The sequence below is a fragment of the Lithobates pipiens genome, unplaced genomic scaffold (genome assembly GCF_037356315.1).
Source record: "Lithobates pipiens isolate NorthernLeopardFrog02 unplaced genomic scaffold, aLitPip1_a1.2 Scaffold_35, whole genome shotgun sequence".
Lineage (NCBI taxonomy): Eukaryota > Metazoa > Chordata > Amphibia > Anura > Ranidae > Lithobates > Lithobates pipiens.
The window spans coordinates 23148782-23165484 of record NW_027507811.1 but is presented as its reverse complement, the minus strand read 5'-3'; the positions used below and the strand labels follow the sequence as shown (position 1 = coordinate 23165484).

General features: G+C 44.3%; 2 protein-coding genes across 4 annotated transcripts in view; both read left to right on the top strand.

Moving 5' to 3' along the window:
* The window catches only part of LOC143955216 (uncharacterized), a 155717-nt gene that overhangs the window by 66150 nt on the left and 72864 nt on the right, over window positions 1-16703 (top strand). The gene's annotated exons all lie outside the window — the stretch shown is intronic.
* Window positions 1858-16479, top strand: LOC143956247 (uncharacterized). 3 transcript variants are annotated; one of them, XM_077466435.1, is made up of 8 exons: window positions 1858-1917; window positions 11345-11464; window positions 11596-11769; window positions 11856-11979; window positions 12096-12193; window positions 12451-12589; window positions 13167-13331; window positions 13437-16479. In XM_077466435.1, exons 2-8 carry the CDS (start codon window positions 11375-11377, stop codon window positions 14498-14500), a joined length of 1854 nt encoding a protein of 617 aa, XP_077322561.1. In that variant the 5' UTR covers window positions 1858-1917; window positions 11345-11374; the 3' UTR covers window positions 14501-16479. The 3 variants fall into 3 exon arrangements, with proteins under 3 accessions (XP_077322561.1, XP_077322562.1, XP_077322563.1); XM_077466436.1 differs by lacking the exon at window positions 1858-1917 and adding an exon at window positions 8257-8341; XM_077466437.1 differs by lacking the exon at window positions 1858-1917 and adding an exon at window positions 9580-9690.

Genomic DNA, 16703 nt, shown 5'->3' with positions numbered 1-16703 from the left:
TTTTTAGGTGCAGCTCCTCTTTAATATGTTTTTAACACAGAGGAACCTTTTATATAACTTTCCGGTCTCGGGGGAACCCCTGCTAAAATGATTATATCTACAACTCATGATACATTAGTGTGATGGTCAGTGGGAAGAATGCTCCTTACGCTTGTGGTCATTGGGAAGAAATACCTCCTTACAGATCCCAAAAAAGATCAATGGTTTCAGTGGGAACTTATCTGAGAGGCAGAAATTCCTCATTGATCAAGTAATCCCCTAGCAACCTCTGGAGGAAACCTAGGGTTCCATGGAACCCTGTTTGAGGGAGCCTGCTTTAAAGCGGGAGTCCGCCCGGAGTTCCGACGTTATTTTTTGTTTTTTTTAAAAGCCAGCAGCTACAAATACTGCAGCTGCTGACTTTTAAAATAAGGACACTTACCCGCCCAGCGCGCCTGCGATGTCGGCACCCGAAGCCGATCTCTCGATCGTCTCTCGGGTGCTGCCGCCGCCATCTTGGGTATGGGAATCAGGAAGTGGAGCCTTTCGGCTTCATTTCTCGGTTCCCTACTGCGCATGCGCGAGTCGCGCTGCGCAATAAAGATGGTCCCGCTGTCTCTGGGATCCGTGTGTTTCCCAGCAGGCAGCGGGGGACTTTCGGAATCTACGCCCCTTTCCACAGATAGCTATGCCGGAAGTGGGTGCAGATACCTGTACTGTACTGTATGAGCGGAAGGTCCACTTTAGGGTGGACCTCCGCTTTAAATACATCAAGGGGGTGAATACGGTTCAGGAGGGCAGTATTTTCAATATGAAGCCAAGCTCAAGAACATGAGGACCTCCAACTAGCAGGAGGAAAGTTCAAAACTAACCTTGGAAAGGATAATTTTACAGAAATAGTAGTTGATGCTTGGAACAGACTTCTGGTAGAGGTGACGACAAACCTAGATCTATACTCAAACGCAAAGGTTAATAAACAAAAAAGGTTCAGTCTCGAATAAGATCACTTGGTCTTGTTCTGAAGTCAAGCTTCTATATGCAGATATAATTTCAAAATGCACCTGAGAAATGCCGATAACGAGGCAGCGGTGCCTGAACCCAAAGTATAAATATTGGGGAGATCTCCTCACTACCAAATTCACCAAATAAACCAAAAATTAGAAATGACACCTTCTTATAGAAGATGTCATTTTAAATGTTTTGGTCTGTTTGGTGAAATCCCTCTTCTATATGCCTGATTGTAAGGCCTCATGCACACTGGACGTTAAAATAACGTTATAAAAACGCCAGTAGTTTTTCAACTTTTTTCAGCTTTTATTCAACGTTTTTACAATAGCGTTTTTTAGCATTTATTATAGTTTTTCCGTGTTAGTGTTTGTTTGTTTTTTAAATTATTTATTTATTTATTTACAATGGATCAAAAACATTAAATAAAAACTCTGGTGAGTGACGTTTTTGAGCGTTTATCCATGTTTATCAGCGTTAAAGTGTTTTTACAGCTGAAAAACATCCCTCAGAAGCCACTAGTTTTGGGGGGGGGGGGGGGGTTTACTGCTCAAAAAACTCTACTGCCCAAAACTGCTGATAACAGCATGGACACATAGGATAACATGATGAAGAGTTTAATGACTAGAAAAAAAAAAATTTACTGCCAAAAACAGCTGCTGTAAAAACGTTGAGTGTGCATGAGGCCTTAATGTAGGCAACAGAAGAATGTACCACAAGGCAGTGGTCGATGTCCTGAAAAACAACGTAGGGCTGCTGTTTCCAAATTCAACACAGATGGTGAGCTTGCCCATTGTGTGTGGAATGCACAAACAGGAAGTGGTGTCAGGCATAGACAGGAAGTGATGTCAGGTATAAAACAAGGAGTTCCGGGTGAGAGGTGAGTTGGGAGGAAGTAGAGAGGAGACATTGCTGGAACTGGCAGCAGAGAAGGTAATAAGATGTTATTTTATATTTACACCCAGTAACACCCTTCGTTTCTGGCGTTCACCATATTTAGTGTGTTGCGACCTTTATCCAACTGTCCATCCAGAGCCCCTGGTTTATAGACCTGATACATCCTAAATATAGAGCCATTTATCCAACTGTCCATCCAGAGCCTCTGGTTTATAGTACCGATTAGTTCTGAGCTTTAGATTTGGTCCAAACACAGGTTCAGATTGAACTTTGCCTGCTTGGGCTTTTTTCTGACATGAGTCCTGTAGGACTTTCCTCTTTGTTCATGCTTCCGCAGTGTACTACTACTACTACTGTAGGTGAGGCATTCTGAGCGATGCACACATAGGCAGATTATGAGAAGCCCCCTGACCGCAGACCCCCCCACAACCACCGGGCCATGGTTGTAGAGATGAGGTCCTTGTCCTTATCAGATTAGGGGATCCCCCTGGCAAGGTCTCTCCCTCCACATGGTTGTCTTTCCTTCATCCCTGGTCAACCAGATATTCCCCTATCCTGCCGACAAAGCGTCACCTGTGAGTACATAGCAAAAGCCCTTTAAACTAGGACGGAAACGATTAATCGATATTATCGATAATAAAAATCGTTGACAACCATGCGATCCGTGGAGCTTCAGCCTAGCTCTGGAACTGGCGGCCATCTTGGTACACCCGGCGGCGGCGAGCTGCGTGCTGACGTCACCCCCAGCGCGTTGTTCAGCCTGTGTCAGCCCAAGTGAAGGAATTCTGGAGGAGTCACGCTGGATGCCTTGCCTGCCCTCATTCAAAACTTCTTTTATGCAGGTACTACTACATTTATTACCTAATCTAACCTAATAACTAACTACTATCTATAGTAGTAGGTATTATCTAATCCTATCTAAGCCTTTCCACTTGCTCGGCACAGCCACATTGTTGATTTAAATAAAAGGTACAACACTATCTCTCCCCCCAATAAAATGCAGCTTATTACAAGCATAAAAACATAGCATATCACTGACGATTTGCGCCAATAGGCATCCCGGGACTCATCACGGCGGTCTGTTTGGAGGAACTTTGATTGGTGGTGAGCTTGGCGCAAATCATCAGTGATATGCTGACTATGTTTTTATGCTTGTAATAAGCTGCATTTTATTGGGGGGGGGGGATAGTGTTATACCTTTTATTTAAATAAACAATGTGGCTGTGGGGGCGGGGATAGTGTTTTTTTTTTTTTGCTGATCCGAAAATTGGAACGATCCGATCCGTGAGTTTTTTTTGATCCGTTGCACCCCTAGTCCGCACCTTCCCCCCCTGCCGGTCCGTTAGAATCCTGTGTATCCTCCCGTGTCCTACACATACACCATGTCCATGAGCACGCAGCTACGCCTGCTTGCATTCTCCACCCAGCTGACGTCCCGCCAGCAACGCGCCTGCGCTGCTTTCGGCTCCTCCCTCCTCTACCCAGCAGCCTTCCGATAGACCCGCCACAGAGCGCAGGTGCGGCAAGCGCTTTCCAGCGCTGCCGTGATTGGAGGTTGTGCTCTGCACATGCGTGCATCCATCTCCTGGCTTCGGGGGGGCCCTTCGCTCCATTCGGAGGAGTCGGCCGAGTCACGTGTGACGGGTCCAGACTGAGGCTCCGCCCCACACTACCCCGGCACACCGAGGAGGAGCCGCTATCACCATGAAGGGGTGAGAAAACCCGAGACACCGAGGGGGAGGAGTGACAACATGTGAGAGGGGAGGAATGTGTCATCTATACTGGGGGGGACGTGTGTGTGTGTGTGTGTGTGTATATATTTCTCCCCTTTTTCAATTTTTTTTTTTTTTTTTTTTTTTTTTTACCTTTACACATATATTACGAATAATAACGAAAATTGAATTCCGTTACTTTGGACGCATTTCTATTCGAATTTGTAAACGAATATGAAATGTCAATATATCTCAACTTTTATATATAAAAAAATTGTCAGCCGCATTCGAATAGAAACATTTTTGAATTTGAATGCCCTTTTCGAATTGAAAACGAATAAACAAAATAAAATAAATTCCGAAAATTTATTTAAGAAATGTAACTAAACAAAATGAGTTAATTAAGGAAACAAAACAAATCTTTTTGTTCTGCACATATCTAGTTGGAGATCAGTGCTACCTTGAAGGCTTATGCCGCGTACAACCGATCGGACTGTTTGACGGACTTAGTCCGGCGGACTGGAATCCGTCAGACAATTCGATCGTGTGTGGGCTCCAGCTGACTTTTTCTTCTCAAAAGCCAAGCGGACCTAGAAATAAAACTTGGTTCAAATCTTTCCAACTGACTTGAGTTCGGTCTAAAAATACGGTAGTTTGTGTGCTAGTCCTACAGACTAAAACCGATGCTAGGGCAGCTATTGGCCTAGCGAATCCGTCAGACGTTTGGAGTGATCGTGTGTGGTCGTTCTTTTGAAAGTCTGGCAGAACTCAGCTGCAAAGTCCGTAGTATTGTCCAGTCATTCGATTCAGAGATGCATAATCTTCAAACTATCCATGACCTCAAGCTAGCAGGAGAAAAGGTCAAAACTCCAGGAACTTAATATGTACAGTCCGGAGAAAAGAAGGGAAAAGCAAGATATTGAAACCTTTAAATCAGCCTTTCTCCACCTTTTCAACACAGAGGAACCTTTTAAATAACTTTCCGGTCTCGGGGGGGAACCCCTGCTAAAATGATTATATCTACAACTCATGATACATTAGTGTGATGGTCAGTGGGAAGAATGCTCCTTACGCTTGTGGTCATTGGAAAGAATTACCCCCTTACAGATCGCTAAAAAGATCAATGGTTTCAGTGGGAACATATCTGAGAGGCAGGAATTCCTCATTGATCAAGTAATCCCCTAGCAACCTCTGGAGGGAACCTAGGGTTCCATGGAACCCTGGTTGAGAGAGCCTTCTTTAAATACATCAAGGGGGTGAATACGGTTCAGGAGGGCAGTATTTTTAATATGAAGCCAAGCTCAAGAACATGAGGAGTCCTCCAACTAGCAGGAAGAAAGTTCAAAACTAGGGGTGCACCGAATGGGTTTTTTGGTGCCGAAACCAATACCGAAAATGAAAAATGCACTAGGCTGAAAACCAATACTGAAACAGCACTGATACCGAAACAGATTTAAAAAAAATATATATTTTTATACAGAGACTGGGGACATGGTACAGGAGATGGTCAGAGACTGGGGACATGGTACAGGAGATGGTCAGAGACTGGGGACATGGTACAGGAGATGGTCAGAGACTGGGGACTGGGGACATGGAACAGGAGATGGTCAGAGACTGGGGACATGGTACAGGAGATGGTCAGAGACTGGGGACATGGAACAGGAGATGGTCAGAGACTGGGGACATGGTACAGGAGATGGTCAGAGACTGGGGACATGGTACAGGAGATGGTCAGAGACTGGGGACATGGTACAGGAGATGGTCAGAGACTGGGGACATGGTACAGGAGATGGTCAGAGACTGGGGACATGGTACAGACGATGGTCAGATTGGGGACATGGTAAAGACGATGGTCAGATTGGGGACATGGTAAAGACGATGGTCAGATTGGGGACATGGTAAAGACGATGGTCAGACTGGGGACATGGTACAGGAGATGTTCAGAGACTGGGGACATGGTACAGGAGATGGTCAGACTGGGGACATGGTACAGGAGATGGTCAGAGACAGAGGACGTAGTACAGGAGAAGGTCAGAAACTGCACACTTGATACAAGAGATCAATGCAGCCTCACCAGTGCCTGTCAGATGCAGCCAGCCAGTGTCCCCCCATTGCAGCCAGCCAGTGTCCCCCCCCATTGCAGCCAGCCAGTGTCCCCCCCATTGCAGCCAGCCAGTGTCCCCCCCATTGCAGCCAGCCAGTGTCCCCCCCATTGCAGCCAGCCAGTGTCCCCCCCATTGCAGCCAGCCAGTGTCCCCCCCATTGCAGCCAGCCAGTGTCCCCCCCATTGCAGCCAGCCAGTGTCCCCCCCATTGCAGCCAGCCAGTGTCCCCCCCATTGCAGCCAGCCAGTGTCCCCCCCCATTGCAGCCAGCCAGTGTCCCCCCCCCATTGCAGCCAGCCAGTGTCCCCCCCCCATTGCAGCCAGCCAGTGTCCCCCCCCCATTGCAGCCAGCCAGTGTCCCCCCCCCATTGCAGCCAGCCAGTGTCCCCCCCCCATTGCAGCCAGCCAGTGTCCCCCCCCATTGCAGCCAGCCAGTGTCCCCCCCCCATTGCAGCCAGCCAGTGTCCCCCCCCCATTGCAGCCAGCCAGTGTCCCCCCCCATTGCAGCCAGCCAGTGTCCCCCCCCCCATTGCAGCCAGCCAGTGTCCCCCCCCCCCCCATTGCAGCCAGCCAGTGTCCCCCCCCCCATTGCAGCCAGCCAGTGTCCCCCCCCCCATTGCAGCCAGCCAGTGTCCCCCCCCATTGCAGCCAGCCAGTGTCCCCCCCCATTGCAGCCAGCCAGTGTCCCCCCATTGCAGCCAGCCAGTGTCCCCCCATTGCAGCCAGCCAGTGTCCCCCCATTGCAGCCAGAGTGTCCCCCCATTGCAGCCAGTGTGTGTCCCCTCTATTGCAGCCAGTGTGTCCCATGGCTTATGCTGTGTACACATGACCAGACTTTTCGACGGACTTGGTCTGGTGGACTGGAATCCGTCGGTCAATTCGATCGTGTGTGGGCTCCAGTGGACTTTTTCTTCCCAAAAGTCCAGCGGACCTAGAAATAAAACTTGATTCAAATCTTTCCGACGGACTTGAGTTCGGTCGAAAAATCCAGTCGTCTGTGTGCTAGTCCGACGGACTAAAACCGACGCTAGGGCAGCTATTGGCTAGTGGCTATGAACGTCCTTATTTTACGTCATCACATTCGAATCTGTCTGACTTTTGGAGTGATCGTGTGTGGCCAAGTTCGTTCTTTTGAAAGTCTGGCGGACCTCAGCTGCAAAGTCCATCGGAATTTCTGCCCGGACCAAGTCCATCGAAAAGTCTGTTGTGTGTACGCGGCATTAGATTCAGAGATGGATAATGCCGCTTCAAACTATCCATGACCTCAAGCTAGCAGGAGAAAAGTTCAAAACTCCAGGAACTTAATATGTTTTTAACACAGAGGAACCTTTTTTTATAACTTTCCGGTCTCGGGGGAACCCCTGCTAAAATGATTATATCTACAACTCATGATACATTAGTGTGATGGTCAGTGGGAAGAATGCTCCTTACACTTGTGGTCATTGGGAAGAATTACCCCCTTACAGATCGCTAAAAAGATCAATGGTTTCAGTGGGAACTTATCTGAGAGGCAGAAATTCCTCATTGATCAAGTAATTCCCTAGCTCAAGAACATGAGGACCTCCAACTAGCAGGAGGAAAGTTCAAAACTAACCATGGAAAGGATCATTTTACAGAAATAGTAGTTGATGCTTGGAACAGACTTCTGGTAGAGGTGACGACAAACCTAGATCTATACTCAGACGCAAAGGTTAAAAAACAAAAAAGGTTCAGTCTCAAATAAGATCACTTGGCCTTGTTCTGAAGTCACGCTTCTATATGCAGATATAATTAAAAAATGCACCTGAGAAATGCCGGTGCCTGAACCCACAGTATAAATATTGGGGAGATCTCCTCACTACCAAATTCACCAAATAAACCAAAAATTGGAAATTACACCTTCTTATAAAAGATGTATTTTTAAATGTTTCGGTCTGTTTGGTGAAATCCCTCTTCTATATGCCGGATTGTAAGGCCTCATGCACACTGGACGTTAAAATAATGTTATAAAAACGCCAGTAGTTTTTCAGCTTTTTTTCAACGTTTTTACATTAGCGATTTTTAGCATTTATTATAGTTTTTCCGTGTTAGTGTTTGTTTGTTTTTTAATTATTTATTTATTTGTTTACAATGGATCAAAAACATAAAAAAAAAATGCTGCTGAGTGATGTTTTTGAGAGTTTATCCACGTTTATCAGCGTTAGAGCGTTTTTACAGCTGAAAAACATCCCTCAGAACCCACTAGTTTTGGGGGGGGGGGGGGGGGGGGTTTACTGCTCAAAAAACTCTACTGCCCAAAACTGCTGATAACAGCATGGACACATAGGTTAACATGATGAAGAGTTTAATGACTAGAAATAAAAAAAATTACTGCCAAAAACAGCTGCTGTAAAACCGTAGAGTGTGCATGAGGCCTTAATGTAGGCAACAGAAGAATGTACCACGAGGCAGTGGTACTGAAAAACAACATGGGGCTGCTGTTTCCAAATTCAACACAGATGGTGAGCTTGCTCATTGTGTGTGGAATGCACAAACAGGAAGTGGTGTCAGGCATAGACAGGAAGTGATGTCAGGTATAAAACAAGGAGTGAGAGGTGAGTTGGGAGGAAGTAGAGAGGAGACATTGCTGGAACTGGCTGGAACTGCTGGAACTGGCAGCAGAGAAGGTAATAAGATATTATTTTATATTTACACCCAGTAACACCCTTCGTTTCTGGCGTTCACCATATTTAGTGTGTTGCAACCTTTATCCAACTGTCCATCCAGAGCCTCTGGTTTATAGTACAGATTAGTTATGAGCTTTAGATTTGGTCCAAACACAGGTTCAGATTGAACTTTGCCTGTTTGGGCTTTTTTCTGAAATGAGTCCCGTAGGACTTTCCTCTTTGTTCATGCTTCCGCTGTGTACTACTACTGTAGGTGAGGCATTCTGAGCGGTGCACACATAGGCAGATTATGAGAAGCCCCCTGACCGCAGACCCCCACAACCACCGGGCCATGGTTGTAGAGATGAGGTCCTTGTCCTCATCAGATGAAGGTATCCCCCTGGCAAGGTCTCTCCCTCCACATGGTTGTCTTTCCTTCATCCCTGGTCAACCAGATATCCCCCTATCCTGCTGACAGAGCTTCACCTGTGAGTACATAGCAAAAGCCCTTTAAACATTCCTACATGATGGATCCGATTACTGGATCCATCATGTTTCCTACAGATGGATCCAGTAATGGGAACCCACCAGAGAGATGTCCCCGTCCTCTGTATTCCGGAGATTCCACACAGGAAGATCACACCATGCCCAGAGTGCCATATGATTTCTGAAAACACCAGGTCTAGGAATCGACAGGTCCTATGAGCAGTGAGTCAGGGCTGATTACTCAGATCTGTACTCTACTCTCCCTACTGAGTACTGGCAGGAAGCAAGTTTCAGACTCCGCCGCAAAAATGTGGTACATGAGCTTCTTTAGCATGCATACGCAACCCATTCAAGCGCGTGTTGTGCTGAAACGCATGAACAATGCCTAAAAGGGTGCATGCGGGAATGCGTGTTCCCCCTACACCTAGTGTGAATGGGGCCTCTTTAGTCTCTTTTACTACAAATAGAAGGATAATATATGTTTTAAACAAAATGACTGTATAGCAATAATAGAAAAATGTACGAAGATGGGCTAAAACAAACAAAACAAATAAAAATATATAATTTTACATATTACAGAATTTTAGAACAGTATCAAATTATTGTTCCTTTTCATTAAATGTTTTTCCCTTGTTTTAATTCTGTACTGAAGTATAATGTACATATGTAGGAATCAGCTGTCAAAGTACTAGGGCAAAATAAGAAAGCAAAGCCTGCATTTTTTATGTTCACCACAAGGCGGCGATCTCACTTGTTGTCGGAGGCATGTGCAGACAGGAAGTGATGTCACACGCATACAGGAAGGTCTCTCCCTCCACATAGTTGTCTTTCCTTCATCCCTGGTCAACCAGATATTCCCATATCCTGCCGACAGAGCTTCATCTGTGAGTACATAGCAAAAGCCCTTTAAACATTCCTACATGATGAATCCGATTACTGGATCCATCATGTTCCCTACAGATGGATCCAGTAATGGGAACCCACCAGAGAGATGTCCCCGTCTTCTGTATTCCCGGGATTCCACACAGGAAGGTCACACCATGCCCAGAGTGCCATATGATTTCTGAAAACCACCTTGCGGGAGTGTAGGTCCCAAAAAACACCATTCTGGGGGTTGCAGCTTGGAGCACCGGTGTATTTTTAAAACTGGTGCCATTTTTCTTTCATTGACATGCCTATGCTCAGCATTACTGCACCAGCACGGCCCTGGCGCACCAACAGGGGTAGTAGTTTATCCACTCCAGGCCCTAATACCCTTTGCTCTGATGGTTGCCCCAGTCCAATTCCCTGCCTTCCTCTGCTCATTCTGTTGTCCCATCTGCCACCTAAGCTTCTTTGCTGCTCAGAGGGTCATATTTTACTACAAAGACAGGTTTCGTGGACATAATTTTTGGTCCTAGTGAGGCCATGGGCAGCAGGAGTCACAACTGTGTTCCTTTGACCTCCTGAATCAGTTTTTGACTTGAGCCCTTGAGCCAGATACCTTACCCGAGGAGGAGGTGATAGTTAAGAATGATTTCTCTCCATCTGAGAAACGTGATCTACATAACATGCTGGCAGCGGAGAGTTCAACGAAGCTTAATGATACCATTGCTACCTTTTATTTACGAAAAACAAGCTCTGGACTGCCGCACTCTTCAGAAGACCATTTTCTTTTATTGTAAAATCACATCACAGCTCAACAAACACAGCGAACAAGGAAAAATTGCTGATCAATCAGTCAGCAATTTTTCCTTGTTCGCTGTGTTTGTTGCGCTGTGATGCGATTTTCCGATAAAATAAAGTGGTTTTCCTAAGAGTGCGGCAGTCCAGAGCTTGTTTTTTGTCTGTTGCTAGTGGTAATAGCCAGCACCTGTGGCTTCCCATCAGAATAGACAGTTTACAGCCTGCATATGTGCGCTCCTGGAGCGGTGAGATCCCTTCTCTTTCATACCTTTTTTATTTACACTGTAAACTCCTGCTTAGCATTAGGCCGCGTACACACGCGCGGACTGTTCGCCCAACTTTGTCCGCTGAACAGTGTTTGGGCGGACAGTCCGCTCGTGTGTGGGCTTTCAGCGGACAGTTTCAGCGGACAGTTTGACGAACAAGGTTTTTCGGAAATTCCGTAAAACTGTCTGCTGAAACAAGGTTTCAGCGAACAGTCCGCCCGTGTGTAGGCTTGTTCATCAAACTAAGTTCCGCGCATGCTCAGAAAGGATTTACACGCCGAAAGTTATAATGCAGTGTATAGGACGTCGTATTTTTCGTCCCGTCGTACGTGCCGTTCACGTCATCGCGCACGGTTTCAGCAAACTGTTCGTTCGTCGTGTGTGGCCATGTCCGTCCATGCTAATTTTGAGCGGACTGTTTGCCGAAACTGTTGGACGGACAAAGTTGGGCGAACAGTCCGCGCGTGTGTACGCGGCCTTAGAGCAGCCTGACTTGCTCACTCCAAGATATAAGAAGCAGTCTGAGGAGTAAGAACTATGAAAGATCTGCAGACAATTTTCATCCCAGTACCGTCCAGATAATTCTCATTTTATTATCTACCTACAGTGAGGAGCATCTTGTATAGATTATACAACCATGTCAATGAGGATGGATGAGAACCAAAGTCGTGTGACTGAAAGGATAATGAACCTCACCCTGGAGATCATCTATCTGCTGACCGGAGAGGTGAGGAGGACTCTGGGAGGTCACATGACATCACTGATACCTCTATTGCCAAAACACACACCTGACTGAAGAGGTGAGGAGGATTCTTGGAAGGTTTGTAGAGATAACAGTAAAATTGTCTCTTTTCTCAGGAGATCAGTGTAGTGAAGAAAAAATCTGGCGAGCCATTGATCCCCGGCAGCTCTGTCCAACAGACCTCGCCCGTCACAGTGCCTCCACCTCACTGTCACTGTCTGACAACAAAGCTAAATATTAGCAAGAAGATTTTGGAAGCCACCAAAAAACCTGAGCTGCTGACAGGAGAGGTGAGCGGTGCCGGGAATTCTGGGACATTATCCAGTAACAGACAAGGGATGTGTTTGGATGGTGACTGTATCATTGTGTGTGTCAGGTTCCTATAAGGTGTCAGGATGTCGCTGTCTATTTCTCCATGGAGGAGTGGGAGTATTTAGAAGGACACAAGGATCTCTACAAGGACGTCATGATGGAGGATCAGCCACCCCTCACATCACCGGGTAAGAAGAGACTTTATTGTAAAGGAGAGAGCAGTACGGAGGCTCCACCTAGATCCCCCATCATCTGATAAACACATAGAAACAATGTATTCAGTCAGTGTGTGTGTTTCCTACAGATGGATCCAGTAATGGGAACCCACCAGAGAGATGTCCCCGTCCTCTGTATTCCCGGGATTCCACACAGGAAGGTCAGAGCATACCTCACCATCATCAGGTAGGTGGGACTGAGCATGTAGACCTAAAATGTGTTACAATCTATTGTTCCTTTCTACAAATGTATTCTAACATGACATCTTTGGGATTTAGGGTGTAAAACTGGGAGATTTGAAAGTTGGTGATGAAGAGGAAAGAATTTTTTCTCACTAATTATTATCTTATTATTATTAAATTTATATTCTTCTGTGCAGTCCATTGTTATCAGCACTATTTTTACAGATTTTTTTTTTTCTTTTTATAATTTTTGGGGCTTAGAATGAAGACTTGATCTGTACGAACGTTGAGGTTGAAGAGGAAGAAGAGATAGATATGAGTGCCAATCAGCAGTCTACAGATATGGATGGGGAGATTTTAAAGAGTAAACAGGAGAATTTTTCTCCTGATCTTGGTACAGGTAAGAGATGAAGAATTCTTTAGGCCAAAAGGGTGACCTTTTTTCAGCTTTTGGGTCAAGTCATTTGTAAAACTGACGTGGTCTAGACACTGTTACTTTACTTATTAAAGCGTTATCACATAAAAAATATGGTTACTAGATCTGTATCAGTCACTAAGTCCTGTATACTCTGTGCTGTCCTTGTCCAATATTATTTTGTACAGAGAGTAGAGGGGAGCTCCTTATTATTGACTTAAGACCATCATCAATGTACCTACCTCATCGCCTAATGTTCCCAAAAAAGGACCATATAAAAGATCACTTTCCATTCCTCAATATAACGTCCTGTTCCCAACAAATGAAGAGGAGATACTGTACACCATATGAAAGGTCCATCTCTATTCCTCAACAAGGTCATATTTGCACAAATACTATTATCCCTGTGTTCTAGGGTCATCGTGGGTGTATTGTACACTTCATCTGCCTTATATTCACATTTTGCCCAATTGCATCTTAGAGCTTCATTCAAGCTGTGAATCAGTAAATGTAACTCCTGACGGCAAAACATGATTTCTTTAAAAATTGATTCCCATCACAGATGGATCCTGTCTCCAAGATGCTTTGGAGGGAGATCCCGATTCTTCCTCAGATCTGGAAGATAATGACACTGCACAGAGTTCCCCAGGAGCAAATTCCGGTGCTCGAAATACAGATGCATCCAGTTCCAAGGATTCTTCCTTAAGCCACGATGGTGTTCCCAAAGGTAAGAGTCCATTGTCATATTGGGGGACATAGAAATATTTTAAGATAAAATCTGAACACCCTATAAATCTGATATCTCACACCTGTGTGGCCTTTTCATTTTTAGAGAGTGGAAAATCTTTATCTGAGAGAAAACCACAGCGGAGAAATCGCAATGGTGAGCGTCCTTATCCATGTTTAGAGTGCGGGAAATGTTTCATTCAGAAAGGAGCCCTTTATAGACACCAGAGACTTCATACGGGTGAGCATCCTTTTTCGTGTTCGCAGTGCGGGAAAACTTTTGTCAGGAGAACCGAACTTGTTATACACCAGAGAAGTCACACGGGTGAGCGCCCATTTCCATGTTCTCAGTGCGGGAAATGCTTCACTCAAAAATCACATCTTCGGACCCACCAGAGAGTTCACACAGGTGAACGTCCTTTTTCATGCTCGGATTGCGGGAAATGTTTCACTGGTAAAGAAAAGCTTCTAAATCATCAGAGGCTTCACACTGGAGAGCATCCTTTTGCGTGTTCAGTGTGTGAGAAACGTTTCACGTTGAAAGGAAGCCTTCTTAGACATCAGAGAAAACACACCGGAGAGAATATTTTTTCATGTTCAGAGTGTGAGAAGAAATTCACAGAAAAAACCTCCCTTATTACACACCAGAGAATTCACACGGGTGACTATCCTTTCCCGTGTCCAGTGTGCGGGAAACGTTTCAATAAAAAAGTGTACCTTCGTACACACGAGAGAACTCACACGGGGGAACGTCCTTATTCATGTTTAGATTGCGGAAAGGGTTTCACGCAGAAAGGAAACCTTGTTAATCACCAAAGAATTCACACAGGAGAACGTCCTTTTTTATGTAAAGAGTGTGGGAAAACATTCATATGCAAAAGGCACCTTCTGTTACATCAGTTAACTCACACCGGTGCACATCCTTTTTCCTGCAAAGAGTGCGGGAAGAGTTTTTCAGAGAAAGGAAAACTTATTATACACCAAAGAATGCACACAGGCGAACGTCCTTATTGCTGTCCAGAGTGTGGGAAAGGTTTCACTCAGAAAGCGGTCCTTAATACGCACCAGAGAATTCACGCTCGTGAGCATCCTTATAAGTGTTCTAAGTGCGAGAAATGTTTCACGCAAAAAGGAAATCTGCTTAGACATCAGAGAAAACACACACACTGATGCTGTTGACGATGATGGCCTTTATCAGATTGAATTGTCCAGTCCCTACAAATGGAACATCCAGTAGCCTTCACCGTGCCTGAGTGGTGGAGGAGGACCCAGAGACTCATCACTGTGCCTTTTATCTGTGTTCCTGACTCTTAACACACATAGTGAGATTAAAATTTAAGCCATTAATAATGTCATAGAGCCGCTGAGAGGAGAGCGGTGCTGGGAATTCTGGGACATTATCCAATAACAGACAAGGGATGTGTTTGGATGGTGACTTGGATGGAGTTCTCTCCTAAAATGTTTATATTTCTTGTAAATTCAAGTGTTGATGTGTCCCCATTTCTCTGTTGAATACCGTATTATTTAAAATAAAGTAAACAAAAATCTGTTTGGGTGACGTGACCAGCTGAGGTTGTGAATCTTGGCTATGGAGATGCCTTGTTATGTCCATATCTGGTGTGTAGACCCTCCATTCCAAAGATCTCGCCCTCTTCAAAATATAGGAAATTAGGTGCATCAGTACCTACCAAACGATGAGATTTGTTTTTTTTGAAAGACTGGCCATTTGATGTAAAAAATAAATAAATGACCTTAGGATCTTGGAAATATATTGTGATGCCCATGGTAGGTGTGAAGACCCAAGACTTCCAAGGCCAGATCCTGAACCACTTTTTGAGAGATAAGATTGTTGTGTAGTTTAACTCTTCAGCATCTACCAAACCATTGATATCATGTTTGGATTGATTGGCCATCCTGAGGTTGTAAATGTTGGCCTTGGAGATTCCTTGTGAAGTCTTTGCCAGGTGTGTAGATGCAGGACCTCATTTCCAAAGCTCTCACCATCTTCAAGATATGGAAAATTATTAGGTTTACCAGCCTCACAACCTACTAAACAGTGAGATGGACTGGCCAGCCAAAGGAATACATTTTTGACCTCAAGTATGTGGAAACTCCCAATGATGACCATGGTATATGTGAAGAACCAGAACTTCAAGGCCAGATCCTTCACCACTTTTTTTGAGAGATAAAAAATTGTTGCTTAGTTTAACTCTTCAGCATCTACCAAACCATGAATATCATGTTTTGGATTGATTGACCAATCAAGGTTGTAAATGTTGGCCTTGGAGATTGGCCTTGTAAAGTTTTTTGACAGTTGTGTAGACTCGGGACCTCAATTCCAAAGATCTCACTAAGATAGAAATTATTAGGTGCATCACCACCTACTAAACCGTGAGATGGACTGGCCATCTGATGTAGTCAATTTTGACCTCAAGTACGTGAAAACTCCAATAGATGACCATGGTATGTGTGAAGATCCAGGACCTCAAGGCCAAACACATCACTAACTTTTTGTGATTTATAGGATTTTCTGCAGTTTAACTCCATCTACCAAATGCTGAATATCAATTTTGGTTGGACTGAGCATTTAACACTGGAAACTTTGGCCTTTTAAAAGAATGTTTTAATCTTTTTCTGAAATAAAAAAAAAAACACCTGTATATTGAGATGTTAGAATTGCTACTCCTCAGTGATTTGGGACCTATTTTCTAGTGATCTAGCAAGCAATCCTACCATTGTACTTCAATTCAAGTTGCCAGATGACATCTAACACATGGAGAACAAGTTGTTCCATAAACTGTTTCTGATCTAGTTTTTCAGTAATACAGGACATGCTAATGTTTGTTTTTTTAATGCAAAATGTGTGTATGTATCTAGTCTACTAGATGTACAAAGAAAACCTGTAAAAATACATTAACCTATCGCAGCCAATCCAAATATTTTCAAAGATTTTTTTGAATTTGTTGGTTGTTGCTGTCACTGTTGTTTGTTCTGATTTAGTTAGCCAATGATCCAATTAATACTTTTAAAATATATTTTATATAATTAGATTTTTACATTTATGTAATATTTGATTTAGGTTTAGTCTTTTTTTTTATTGTGTGATCGTTATTCTTGTTTTCCCAAGTAAACATAAAAGTTCTGCAATATATCTGTTTTGACTTTCTTTTTTGAAATTATCATAATTCTTTGATCGATTACTGGAATGTGCTCAGTTCATAGTCGTTCATTTGGTGTTTTATTGGTGCGATGGAGAATTCAGAAGGTCCAATTCCATACATGTCAGCTGATATTCCAAGGATATATGGACAAGATGTAGAATTACCTGGTTTCTGAGACTCAAGGCCACCACATCCCTTCAAAGAAATTTTAG